General features: G+C 39.5%; 1 protein-coding gene across 3 annotated transcripts in view; it reads right to left on the reverse strand.

Annotated features, from left to right (window-relative positions):
• The window catches only part of COL22A1 (collagen type XXII alpha 1 chain), a 216,651-nt gene that overhangs the window by 69,974 nt on the left and 133,266 nt on the right, over positions 1–13,411 (reverse strand). For all 3 annotated transcript variants that reach the window (XR_001553652.2, XM_015856410.2, XM_032442913.1), the window contains exon 24: positions 6,372–6,425. Coding sequence is in view for 2 of the 3 variants with exons in the window: in XM_015856410.2 (XP_015711896.1) it covers positions 6,372–6,425 (54 nt within the window). In the remaining variant the exon portion in view is untranslated. The remainder of the gene's footprint in view (positions 1–6,371; positions 6,426–13,411) is intronic.

Here is a 13,411-nt window from a genome sequence, read left to right on the forward strand (position 1 = left end):
GATAAGCCCTAAATCCATGAAAAAAAAAAAAAAAAAAAAAAAGACAGACTGTGGTCTGGGCTTTATAGGCAGCATGCCAGATTTATGAATGAGAAAAACCTCCAGGACATTTAGAAGCATCTTGTCTCCTGCCACAACTGCCAGCTTTGAGGAGCAATCCACGAGTCTCACTATGTCCCCTGCTACCTCAACTCTCCATTTTTCTTCTACTACACCTAAGTAGTCTCTGGGATCAGATCATCAAACCTGCTCTTCATTTATCACTCCTGGCACTACCTATATCTACCAGCACAGCTTCTGTGAGTTATCTTCAGAAGTACTGCAGCAGAGCACCATATTGCTCTTCTTCCTTACAAACTGAGACAAAGATGAGAGTACACAGGAAACCAGTGTTGCTGATAATGCTGAAAACCAATAAGCCTGAGGAGCCAACAGATCTGCTTATGATGCATGTTATATAGAAGACTTCAGTGATAGTGCCATAATTTATACAGGAATGAGGTCTTCAGTTATTTCACCAGGTGGCATGATAGTCAGAATACTAGCATTATTTTAAAAATAAAGTGAATTGAAGAGAAATTCTGTGAACTGTCTTTCCGGTACTGAATAAAGTTGGCTCTGTACACAGCAGTCTCTGTAGGAGGATTTCTTGCTTGCAGCACAGGACAGAATTTGTTTAATTGCATCATTTACTGTAAAATATGGACATGATGTCTTTTGTCTACAGAGTAAGATTTATTGCCCTATTTGCTCACTTTCAGTTCTTTCACTGTGTCAAGGTGGCAAAGCGAAAACAAGAACAAAATTTCCCTTATGGTCTTTTGTTTCACAACTATTAGTGGCCTGCACTGACATAGTCTTTCTTCTCTCTTTGTTTTGTAAAAGGCACATTTCTCATTAAAGATAGCTCTGAGTAGTATCTTCCATGATTTCAAGCAGCACTGACAAAATCTGAATTCAATCTAAGCTTTGCAGCTGGGTGCAGCATTTTTTTTCTTATGCTTCCTAGTATTAACTTACATTATAATAAGTGATGTTCAGAACACCATGGATTTCAAAGGATATAATTTATTTCCTCTGATTTTCTTAAGAAAAGCTGGGTTGAGCTCACACCCTACAGATGAGCTTATACTAATTCAATGCCAGTCACAACCATAAAATTATAGAATCATAGAATCGCCTGCGTTGAAAAGGACCATAATGATAACCTGGTTTCAACCTCTCTGCTATGTGCAGGGTTGCCAACCACCAGACCAGGCTGCCCAGAGCCACATCCAGCCTGGCCTTGAATGCTTCCAGGGATGGGGCATGCACAACCTCCCTGGGCAACCTGTTCCAGTGTGTCACCACCCTCCATGATAAACAGCATGTGCTGGTTTCCCTCACAGGTCTTAGTTCCATCATCAGGCTATCTACCATAAATCAAACCTCAGTAATGGCCCAGACATGCTGCAATTGTGAGGTATAGCATTCTTATTTAAATTTCCAATAGTTTTAAGTCATTTTGTCTTCCCACTGGTGGACAACATGCATCTGCTCAGCTCATGGAGCCTGGAGAGTGGCTTTGTGTTACCCGATTTAGGCTCCACCGTTGAATGGCTCCACTGACAGTCTAGTAATACAAGTGAATCTTAGTCAGCTGTAATGGGAGCTCGGTTGTATGCACCTCCACCTTCAATTGCTTCCTTTCAAGAAATGTGTAGATGTGCTGCTTAGGGACACAGTTTAGTGAACAATAATGGGGGTAGGTGGGCAGTTGATACTAAAGGTCTTTTCAAACTATAATGATTCTATGATTCTACAATTCTGTGAAGCCCTGTGTAAGAGGCCATGCTTTTTACATTACTGTCTCAAAGTTTGCTGAAATGAACAAGTTCAGGCAAATCCTGGCCAAGGTTCCAGGACTCCCTTTGAGACACACAGGAACCAAGGTTCGAGAAATCCCTTTGTTTAAGAGATGAGCTACGAAAGGGAGATAAGATGCTGATTAATGGCCCTAAGGTAGTTTTTTTGTGTGGGCCTATCTCAAGGAAGATGGCCATCTCTGAGGAATTCACATGACTCTGACCCGAGCCTTCCAGAAATGTCAGGAAGGCTGGAAAGAAGGATAAAAAGGGCACGGACAAACCCTGAATTTAGGTTTTCTGACATCAGATGCCTCACTATGGAAACAAGGAGGTTTTCTGTCATCAGATGCCTCTCTACGTGAACGCCTGCATGCTGAAGAAGATGCCTGCATGCTGAAGAACCTTTTAGGTATTTGACCTCAGATTCTTCCACCGTCGTCCTTCTGCTGCCTACTGTCTCTTCTGGGATTGCTGCTCAAGACTCTGCTTCATGAGACCTCGCTGCCCGAGATTCCACTTCTTGAGACCACGGTACTTTGACCACCTTCTCTGCACCGCACCGATCTGCTGTTTGCGGCCTGCTACTCTGCTGCTGCTCTCCCCTACCAATGTAACAACGTACTACGGATCACTGCTGTATCCAGGAGGTGACTATTCCCTGCTTTTAAGCAATTCTTGCCTCTTTTCCTACTTTTCCTATCGCCTACTTCCCTGTCCCCATCACCCTAATTTTGATATTCGTCGCTCTCCCTTCCCCATCCCCTCAGTTGTCTATCACCTCTAATAAACTGGTCGGATCAACATTTGAATGCTCTTCTTCTTAATCTCACGCCGGGCACAACATATCAAAAGAACCTTTGCCTCACTCCTAAATTGGAGCGAAACACCCTGTCATAGTAATTCAATGTCTGGGCCCTCAGTGAGTACTGAGGTATCAACCCCCTTCTTCACCAAGCCAAAAAATGCAGCACTCATGGCGCACCTATATATAGTACCTAGTACCTGCTTTCAGCCTCTTCTCTGAAATCTTCCTCTCAACATACAATGGGATAAATGAGGTACATCAAGGTGACTACACAGAAAAGCATAGGCTCAGCACTGTCCATGCTTAGTACTCCTCTATCTATTTCAATTGAAAGTACTCTATAGAAATGTTCATTTTTCAGTCTGTATTTGAACAGCCTACTGTAATAGAAGTTTGAACCATGATTAAGTTTCCTGCAAACTAAAATAGTGCAAATAATATCAATGCAAATATGTTATGAGTTCAGGTGTTTGTGCCCTTGCTGCAGGAAAATCATTCATATCTAGAGGGGAAATAAGACCTGAAGTGTCTACTCCAAGGCTTAATGATGCTGCAAGATGCACCATTTCTAAAGGTCGCGAGAAAATAAATGTTCATTTCTGGGGGAGCTAATATGGGTAATATGGATCAAACAAACACATGGACAGGCTCACCACTGCAGCAGAACTACATGAAAAAAAAAAAAAAAAAAAAATCATAAAAATCTTAAAATTTAGTTTGAGTAGAGCATGTAAGGAAAGAAAAAGGCAAAACTAAGGCTACCCAGTTGTCACAGCACATATCCGGGCTAGCTAAGAGGCTGCCTTCTAACTGCTGCTTCACAATTTGCTTCTTACTCTGTAACATAAAGACATCCAGTCCTTAAGAGTCAGACTGGCATCATCTCTGCCATGTGTTGTCACTGTATCTGCTGGCCCTGCTCCAGAGCATCCCTAAGGCTGACTGCCTTGCAGTGCTGCCTGTTCTTTCTGTGGTTTCTGGCTGGGACTAGAATGATGGGAACCATTGATCCTGACAAAACCCAGCATTAACTGCAGATGTTAGGAAAAACATCTCCAAAGAAGTGGTTAGGCACTAGAATAGGATGACTCAACTATGTTGAGTTGTTCTACTGAGGGATATGGGTTAGTGGGAAATCTTGGTGATAGGTAGGCAGATGGGCTGGATGATCTTAGAGGTCTTTTCCAACCTTAGTGATTATATGATAATGATTCTATCATTATGTCTGAGTACACCCCATTCTGCAGCTTCACAGGCGGAAGGATTTCCTACCACATGTCAGTAGAAAATGCAGTATGTCTCTGAAGGTGTCGAGAAATCAGCATCTGTGTCACAGTAATAAAGTGGCTGGCCCACCCTTCCCTTAGACTTCCAAGTATACTTAGAATAGAGTTAAGGATTAACTGGCATACTTTTGTGGCTCTTTCTCAGCTTTTCAGAAACATGGCTTCTAAAACTCCTATCTCCACTCCATTCTTCTGCCAATTCAGCTTTCAATGGGAACAGAAAGGTCAAAAAAAAAAACAAAAAACAAAAAACCACCAAAATTATCTTTAAATTTAAAATAGCAGAAAAAAAAAAAAAATGAGGTTATTATAGTGTCCTAACCAAGTTTATGTATTGGCAACTCAAGTTTGGTGGTCCCCAATACCATGGAGACAGCACAGGAAGAAGTGACACAAGACTTTCATAAATCATTTTTAAGAATATATGCGTAACTACAGCCTAAGGAAACCTGCTGGTTATTCTTGGAGCATAGTATGATTAAGATAAAATAAAAGAGAGAGAAATGCTGATAAAGTGCTTACAAACCTAATGTCACAAAAAATGCTGGCAAGCTGAAAAGCAGTTTTGTCACAAGTTAAATGTAAGCACTTTCTCCAAACAAAAATATGGAAGACTGCAGTATTAAATCCAGGACGATGTGCCACTTCAGGAAAAGGAACAATATTTTTCCATGCTTACAGTTAGCTGGGAGGAAGAGTAAGTTTAAGTATCCCTTGATGGGGCTAGCACTCTATGCAGTCTTAATTAACTTAAAATTTCAAAACTTTACTTAGCCTGTGCTGAAAGGCAAACTACTTAATGCTGTGTCAGCAATTCTTTCAGATAGGTTTATGAAATTGCTAACACATGCATATACATATTTTGCAAAGTTACAGAGAACTTGCACTGAGCAAGATATTGCTTAAGTGGATAGTCAGGTGTATCAGAATTAATGAAGGGAGACAAATCTTCCCCAAAAGTAAGGAAAATCCTCTCCCGATTGTTACACACATCTGATGGCTTGAGGGGATTTTTTAATGTTATCCTGAAAAGAAAAAAATAAAATAAAATAAAAATGGAATCCTTGGAAATACTGTCTTCATTCTTATTGATGGCTGCTGAAATACTTGCAAACCAGATGCAGAACCAAAGGATTCTTCCTTAAAAGTATGTAGATGACTATAATGTGGTGTGGGAGGGAAAGGTTCCCAGCCAGATATAAGGTTCCTCACCCACACAGGATCAGAAAGCTCCAGATGTTATTGCTGGTGGTCTCTGCAGACATGCAAGTGGCTCATTACAAAATGTCTGCTACAGAATTCATGTCTAGATTAGGTTTCATGGTTACGAGGGCATAGCTTGGCAAAGGAAATAAGTGAAAAATTAGTACCTGCTCTTGAGTAACGTCATTTGTTGCAGTATCTCACCAACAGCTGTAGCAGTGGAGGAAGTTCTTTATTTTTGCTCTAAACTTAACTGACTATTGTAACAAATCCCATAGCCAAAGACCTAGTTTGTTAACTTCTTATTGAAGAAGGAATGAATGAGATACTGTTTGCACGAGTGGTTGGTGCATCTTCCCTGGTTGAGGACATTCTGAAAGATGCATCTCTTATTACAGTGAATGACCCTACACTGTGAGTTGGGTCAACCAGATTTGTCTACAAAGTCAGCAAGAAGCCAAGCCAGAGGCAAGTGTTTGTGCTATTACAGCACACAGCAGCACAAGCTTTTCCAAGGTGGAGTCTAATCCTCTTTGTATGTATAGTACACAGCGCTCAGCACTATTTAGTCCTTATGAAACTACAAATAGTGTAACTTGCAGCATTACCTTGCCAAAAGGGGGTTAATGGGTCATAAACTTTTTACAACCTTACTCATCAGGAGAACAAGCAACAGTTTTAAGCTGCTTTGTCTACCTTTCCTAGTAAGTCACTGCCCGACCTCCTCTAACAAGTAGAAATATGACTTTCAAAGCAAAGAAAAAAAAAAGTTGTGCACAAAAAGTGTGTTTTCTGAATAGCAAACACCTTTAAAACTCTTTCTTCCGTCAAAACTGCAGCACAGGAGGCATACTGCAGTTACCAGTTCACACTGCCAATAGCTCAGGCTCTGTCCTAAATATCACAAAACACAGATCTTGCTTTCCCTCTGGAATGATACCACTCTGTGCAAAAGCAATGAGAAAATCACACACAAAACAGTTCCTTATGTCTCTGTAAAAAAATGCTGAAAACATGTGGAAACTAAATGTAATTGACAGCAGACTTTTCTCTCTCACTCAGATCAGGATAAATCAGTTTGGATCTTAAAGAAGAAAAGCCAACCTCAAAGATGGTGCAAATTAGAAAAGAACAAGTTTATGGCATGCTGCATTGCAGTTCCAAGTCACCTGTTGCCATAAGATACATCTTTCCTAAATATTACTTGAAAATGAAGAAATGGTCACATACCTGAGGGCCAATCAGACCATTAATTCCGGGGAATCCAGGTTCTCCCTTCTTACCCTGTGTGTTCAACAAGAAAACAAATTTTAGACATTAGGGCAAAAAGGGCTTGCTGAGACTTTCCAGAATCTTTTTCCACTAAACTGATAAATCATCCATATGGAGAACACAAGGGCAAAATATAAGGCATCAGACACTGGATGTGTAACTCTGGTGATTTCTGATAAGTGCAATGTCTCTCCATTTTGTATTGCACTTTCCAGTCCAGATTTTTCTCTTGAAAACAAAAACAAAAACAAAAACAAAAACAAAAACAAAAACAAAAACAAAAGAAAAACCACAATAGTTTGGAAAACTAGTAATGGTTATCCAAACAGACTCATCTCTGAAGGTAATATGAAACATCCTGAAGAAAACTCCTAGCCCTAACACAGCAAGAAGGAAGTCATGTTTAATGCTCACTATTTTTAACACAAATCTGTTATTTCCAAGCAAAGATTTCATTGCTTTGAAATAGAACCAAAATCAATCTAAACACTTGACAATTAATGGTAAAGTTTCTATTAAAATATGGTTTATAAAATAAATATTTGATAAATATTGTGAGCTGAATATAAGCTGAATGGAACCCAGTCTCCTAAATATGTGCAAGAATGGGTAGAATGGCTTTCTAAGCAGTGGCCACACTCCCCAATACTGTAGAAAATTCATATTCTTTCAATTATCTCCTTGCCAATTAGCTACCAAACCTCATAGTCTGTGTGTAGCCTTCACTCCACAGAGTAGGGTTGGTTTTATGCATATTTCGGCCTCTGTCCCACTCTGCAGTCACATCTGGGTTCTTCCCAAAGAGCATCAGAGAATTGACAGTTCAGCCAAGGGTGGTTACCACATGTAGAGATGTGCTAAGAGACACTTTCTCTTCTACAGTACAAAGCTTCACCCCTCCCCAACCAAACCAAGCCATGTCCTTTGTGCTTCCTGCATGGTCTTATGCATTAAGAAGGAGAACAATTAAGAACCCTGGCACATGGATGAATATAAAGGATTCACAGTCTCTAAGCCAGAAAAGAACATACAAGGCACTTCTAATTGGGGTTGGCATTATCACCAAGGGACAGAGCTCACCAGCCTCTCTGCAATAAGTAAGTTTCCACCAGAAGAACGGGAGAGTTTCACTGGTGAAAGGGAAGGATAAGCAAAATCCTGGAGCATACCCATGTGGGTAGAATCATAGAATCATTAAGGCTGAAAAAGACCACTGAGGTCATCTAGTCCAACCATCAACCATTACCACCATGCCCACTAAGCCATGTCCCTCAGTCACATGGATACTGCAGCAGATGTGTCTCCCCTTGGGGCTGACCTCAAGTAGTGGTGAAATAGGTAAAATGTCCTATGTGAGAAAAAAGAGGAAGAAAAGATGGAGAAAGGATGCCTGAAGGAGTTAAAGCAGAAGTTTGGTTTGTTTCTCAACTTCAAAGTTTACTTGCTGTGTTACTTTGGGTAAGTCATATATTCTGTGACTCAGCCTCCTTGTAAAAATAATCTATCCTTCCCTGACATGTAATAGATACTGAATCATTAATACTTCTGAGGTTGTTAGTAATACATTCGGAGGTTACAAGATAAATCATGTAAATATCTGAAAGTCAGAGAAGTGATTTTTCTTCTCATTTCTACTTCTCATCAAAAGTGATTTTCTTTTTAGAATGATATTATAATTAAGTAAGTTTTATGTGACTGATGATGTGATTTGTCATGCAGATGTGCAAGTCTGATATATAATTTTCCCTTTATTTTTTTTTTACTGAAATATGTCCAGAAACAATTTGTGTAATTCTTGTTTTCTTAAATGAGTGAAACAACTAAAACATCACAAGCAAATCAAGTTTTCATCATATTTATCTGATTTTGTCAAAGTTCAGTTAGCTGAGATGTCAGAATCTGATCTTTTCCACATTTTTTTTCATAATAAAAATATCAGCTCTCATATGCAGGAAAGTTTAAAAAGAAAATTAAATGAATTATAATGAAATGCTTGGGTACCAGGAAGAGTTTGCATTCATTACCAAGCTCCTGATATCAACAGGAATCTGCCTAATATACTCAAATACATGCATGACTCATGAGTGTTCCTTCCACTTTCTCAACATCCATCACTTCTTTCCTTGTCAAAGCCCATTTTAACCTCAGGGTCTCATGTCACCACATGAATCAACATGTTTTCCAGGCAAAGACTCTAGATGGATTTTGTCAACTGCCAAAGTGACCACAGAAGACACCCTGTTAAAATACTTGTATAAAATGTATACTGTAATACTTGTATAAAATATTAAAATATTTGTACCTTAACAATGCATGCACAACTTTGCTCCCATTTAGAAACATTAATTCAGAAAGGAGAACCGAATGCAGAGCAGCAACTTGATATATAATTGATATAACCACTTTTGATAACATTTTGAAGGAGCATAACGGCATTAACTCCCTAAGTTATCACCTTAAATCATAGAATCATAGAATTATTTGAGTTGGAAGGGTCTTTTAAAGGGTCATCCAGTTCAACATCAAATCAGCTACTGAAAGCTGGAGGGCATGAATACACCATATTGTGTACTTTACATGATGCCATGATGACTGATTGTCATGTTGTTGGCTGGAATAGAAGCCTGAATGGTGCCATATTTTAGATTCTTGATATGACAGTACAGTGATGTCTTAGTTGTTGCAGAGTACAGCCACAGACTCATCAGCTCCTCACACTGCTCTGACAGCAAGGAGTAGGGGGCTGGTACTAGAGGACAGAAGCAGGGCAGATGGCCCAAATTGATTAAAGGAATATACTATGCCAGCAGTAAAAGCCGGAGGAAAGAAAAAGAAAGTGGGGGAGACTCAGAGTTGATAGCATTTGTCTTCCCAATAAGTGGTTTCATGTAATGAGCCCTGATTTCCTCAAAGTGCTGAACATCTGTCTGCCAATGGGAAGGAGTGAATGATTACCTGGTTTTGCTTGAGCACACATCTTCTGCTTTACTTCAAATACTCTCTTAATCACCACCCATGAGTTCTTGCACTTTTACCTTTCCAATTCTCTTCCCCTTCCCACTTGGGGAGAGTGAGCATGCAGCTGTCCAGAACACTGATGCATGACTGGTGTCCAGAACAGCAAAATCCCAATGAGATTCTTAGCCTTGCAACTGAAAAGATGTGAACAGTGCACAAGGATCTTATATTTGTGGTCCACTGTTGTATGACTTTAATGACTTTATAATTTAAGAGCGCTGTCTAGTCGTGGTTTTCTGAATCTTCTGCCTTTCAGAAACCTGGTCCCATATGATAAAATTATTTGGGAAGCTGAGGAAGGAGGCAGAAGCTACAGCTTCTTTATGAAGTGATGTCAAAAGCTGAGAAAGGGGAGCAAGGACAAATTTTGCCTCCTGGGATAAGTATATACTAGCTGCTCTGTTTCCACACATTTGCCAGGCACACTAATCTGCAGCAGCAATAACAGATGTGAAAGGAGCCTATCCCTTTCTTGACTCTAATACTGAGAAACTTTGCTGCTTTTTAAAACACCAAGAAATCCCTTACAGCAGCATATCATTATATTGACACACAGACTAAGAGTGCAATTTCCCATTGTGAAGGGAACATTTTGGCCGCTCAGAGGTTAGCCAAAATCAAAATACAACAGTGTTATTCCATGATATTACAGCCTGTCTGGAAAGTACAGAAATACTTGCTGGGCGAAATTATACCTATGAGAGCAACGCTCAGTGAAATGTCACATCATCTAATAATACGACAGAGAAAACTAGCAATTATGCTCTGTTACTTATGGCGAGAATCAGCTAAGTGTGTAAGAACATCCACCCTTCCACTATATGAAATATATGTTATTTGTCTTCATCAGAAATTTGAATAACTGCACAGTTAAAAAATGTGTTTTATTGGAAATGGATATGTTTACCTCAATTACAGTTATAGTTTATTTCTGGATTTGATCTACACCATCAATCCTTTCTTCCTTCTTTCTGTTCATTTACCTAATTTCTATTTCTGTGCTGCTGAACTTTGCAAGGGCAGGAAAAATCACCTGAACAGTTCAAGCACCCCCAAATACATATAAACACAACTAAACTTTGGAAACTGTCATACAGAAGACATAAAAATGGGGGAATTGTTAGCTTCACACTACTAGCAAGTAAATTTGGAAAAGCTCTAGCCTGTTTCTTCTCTTGCTATGCAATACCCTGGACAGCTGTACATTGTCATAGCATGGTTATCACTGAGATTTGGCCCCAGGTACACAGCTTTTCATAACAAATACATAGAGAGAACCTTAACTGCGAATTCATATAACTGCTAGCATAAATGCCAGCTGTTTTCTATGTAAACTAGGTCAGATGATAGAACTATGACTTTCAGTCATGTTCCTTTACCTCTACATAAACAGAAGTGGTAACCACTAGTTGAACTCCCTAAAGGCACCATGCTTTTACAGGATCCATATTCACCGAACAAAGGCAGTAAATTAAGAATCAAGAGCATCTTCTTGGCTTGAGGATGCAAATATTATTGGGGCTGGCCTGCATGTGAGTGATTAGAGGGAACTGCTATAATAAAGAGAAATAAGGGCTATTAGGACTTCTGGAGATTAAAAGAAGTCACACCTTTGGACTGCCTCTTTCTAAAAAGTCTGCTTCACTTGCTGGGCAAACTGTTTTTCCTCTTGTGGATTATCTCTCTAATGCTGGTATCTCCAAAGGGAGATGTGCTATCAGCACTTTCTTTCCCAGTACAAGTTATGACAAACCAGAATCATAGGCAACAACTCGCTTAAAGAGGAGAAAGAGAGGTCAAAAAAGGAGAAAGTATAATATCTGTATTTCTGTCCTGCTTTAAAAACAGAGTTCAGTAGCCCCCAGGGATCTGGGAAATTTATTTTCTACATTACAACCAACAGTGATAAACCTTTCAAGTACTGGAAAGTGTTTTCTAACACCTCTCTTCTGAGCAGAGGGTGCGCTCCAAACCCAGTAATCTCCAGTTTTAACAGGACCCTTCAGACTAATTGTAAAACAAATATGTAGCATTTACTAAGATTCACAGCCTTGTTAATCTTGACTTGTTAAGGGTCAAGAAAGCTGTTAAGCTTTTTGTGCTGCTCAAATTTCAGGGATAAACATTCAGTGGATGTGGACCCCAGTATATGAAAACCTGCTGAAGCATGCCAGTTGAATACACGGAACACAGACACAGAATACAGCCTTAGGTAATTCACTCCTGGAGTTGCACTCATTCCTTTTGCCTCCAGTCTGATAGAATACAATCCTGAAATTCAGAATTCACTCACAAAAGAAGGATCTCACAGTATACTTTTTATGTTATCTCTGTTTTGACATCCAACCAACTCTCATTCTATGCTTGACTGCACAAATTATCTTGTGCACCAAGTTGAAAGACATGGAATTACTTATCAGTCTGATTCAGGTACATTGGTGTCTTAATCATAGATAAGGACATTCATTAAACAGTACAATTTTTGAAACATATTTTCCACCAATAATGTTGTGTTTGTTTTTTTCCCACAAGGCTATTCTCGCTATTTTATGAGACTCATATTTTTTAGTGTTTTTCACCATTCTTGGTGGGAAAATTCTAACAATACAAATACAGAAAACTAGACTGCAATACAGCACATCCAAAGTGGGTCTAGGCAGATGCTACCTTACACCTAAATGGAAAGTACTCTTCTAGAATAAGTAAGTGTTTTCTCTTGGTTTGCTTATCAAAATTTCACTCACTCGCACCATTTCAGTTGGATGGATGTTTTTCTCTATGTTTACTTGGATTACACTTCAGAAGAACCCCATGTTAGGTCTGAATTACATGACGGTCTGTATGTTCTCCACCAGAGAAGCACCTTTTGTGTCTGCAATGCAGGAAAGGTTACGATTATTTCCATTATTTCTAACCACATGACAGGCGTCAAAAGACTTTGAAGTAGAATCAGAGTACTTCAAACTCCCTTCCATTTCTCAGGAGGAGGACAGAAAGAGAGGAGAAAAAAAAGAAGAAAAACTGAAATGAATCCAGACTCTCGGTGTTCTGCCTTTTTTCCAGGTAATTTTAGTAAAATCAGAGAAAGTGTACTGTCTGTCACTGAATGGTCTGTCACTGAATGGTCTTAGGGATGGATGAGAAGAGCAATGCTTTGTTCTTCACACTGTGTGATATCAGTATGAGGGTATTGTTGTCAAAATACAGACCTTGGGTGCCAGGCACTTGCAAGCAACTGGCTAATAAAAAGAACAGTTGAGTGGTTCAGGTTGGAAACATTATCTCTTCCTCCCAAGACAAGATTGGAAGGTAGAAGTGAATTATCAGATTAGCACTTCAGCAAAGGCGTTGAAGAGATAATGCATAATTTTTTTGTACCCATAAAAGACTTGAAGACCTGCAACTAAACCAGGCTAATGGAGAAGTGCTTTTAAATGTACAAATGATGATCTGTCTTCCCAACCCATGCTCTTCTTACTGTGCAACCACTGTTGTGCCACCACACAAGATGTGTGTAGCCCTCCTATTATCTTTCTGTGTGGAAGATCTATGTCTGCAAGTGTGCATTATTACACTGAAAATATGCTGTACACAGTGGTGCTCCTAGAAATGAGCTGCAGGAGAAATAGGTTCATATACAGCAAGGGGAACTTCTGATAAATTTGGCAATCACATTGCTGCAATACCATTAGCATTTTTTTAGACCATAACATTTATTCCACTTTCTGCTCAATTTTTCTAAATAAAGTAATAGGAAGATAATCAATCATACCCATAGGTCAGCTTGGGAACAGCTTATTTCTAAAGCCAGATAGAGTCCAGTAGTACCTACTTCAGCCTGTCCCCTGCTGTCTCCTGTCATCCTCCTGCAGAGCAGTGATTCTAGCTTTCAGGAACACTTTCTGGGACTCACTAGTTACCTCTGTGCTTTTAAGAGCACCTGTGAGCATCCTGATCTGCAGTCCTCAGCTTCTGAAAAG

The sequence above is a fragment of the Coturnix japonica genome, chromosome 2, assembly GCF_001577835.2.
Source record: "Coturnix japonica isolate 7356 chromosome 2, Coturnix japonica 2.1, whole genome shotgun sequence".
Classification (NCBI taxonomy): domain Eukaryota; kingdom Metazoa; phylum Chordata; class Aves; order Galliformes; family Phasianidae; genus Coturnix; species Coturnix japonica.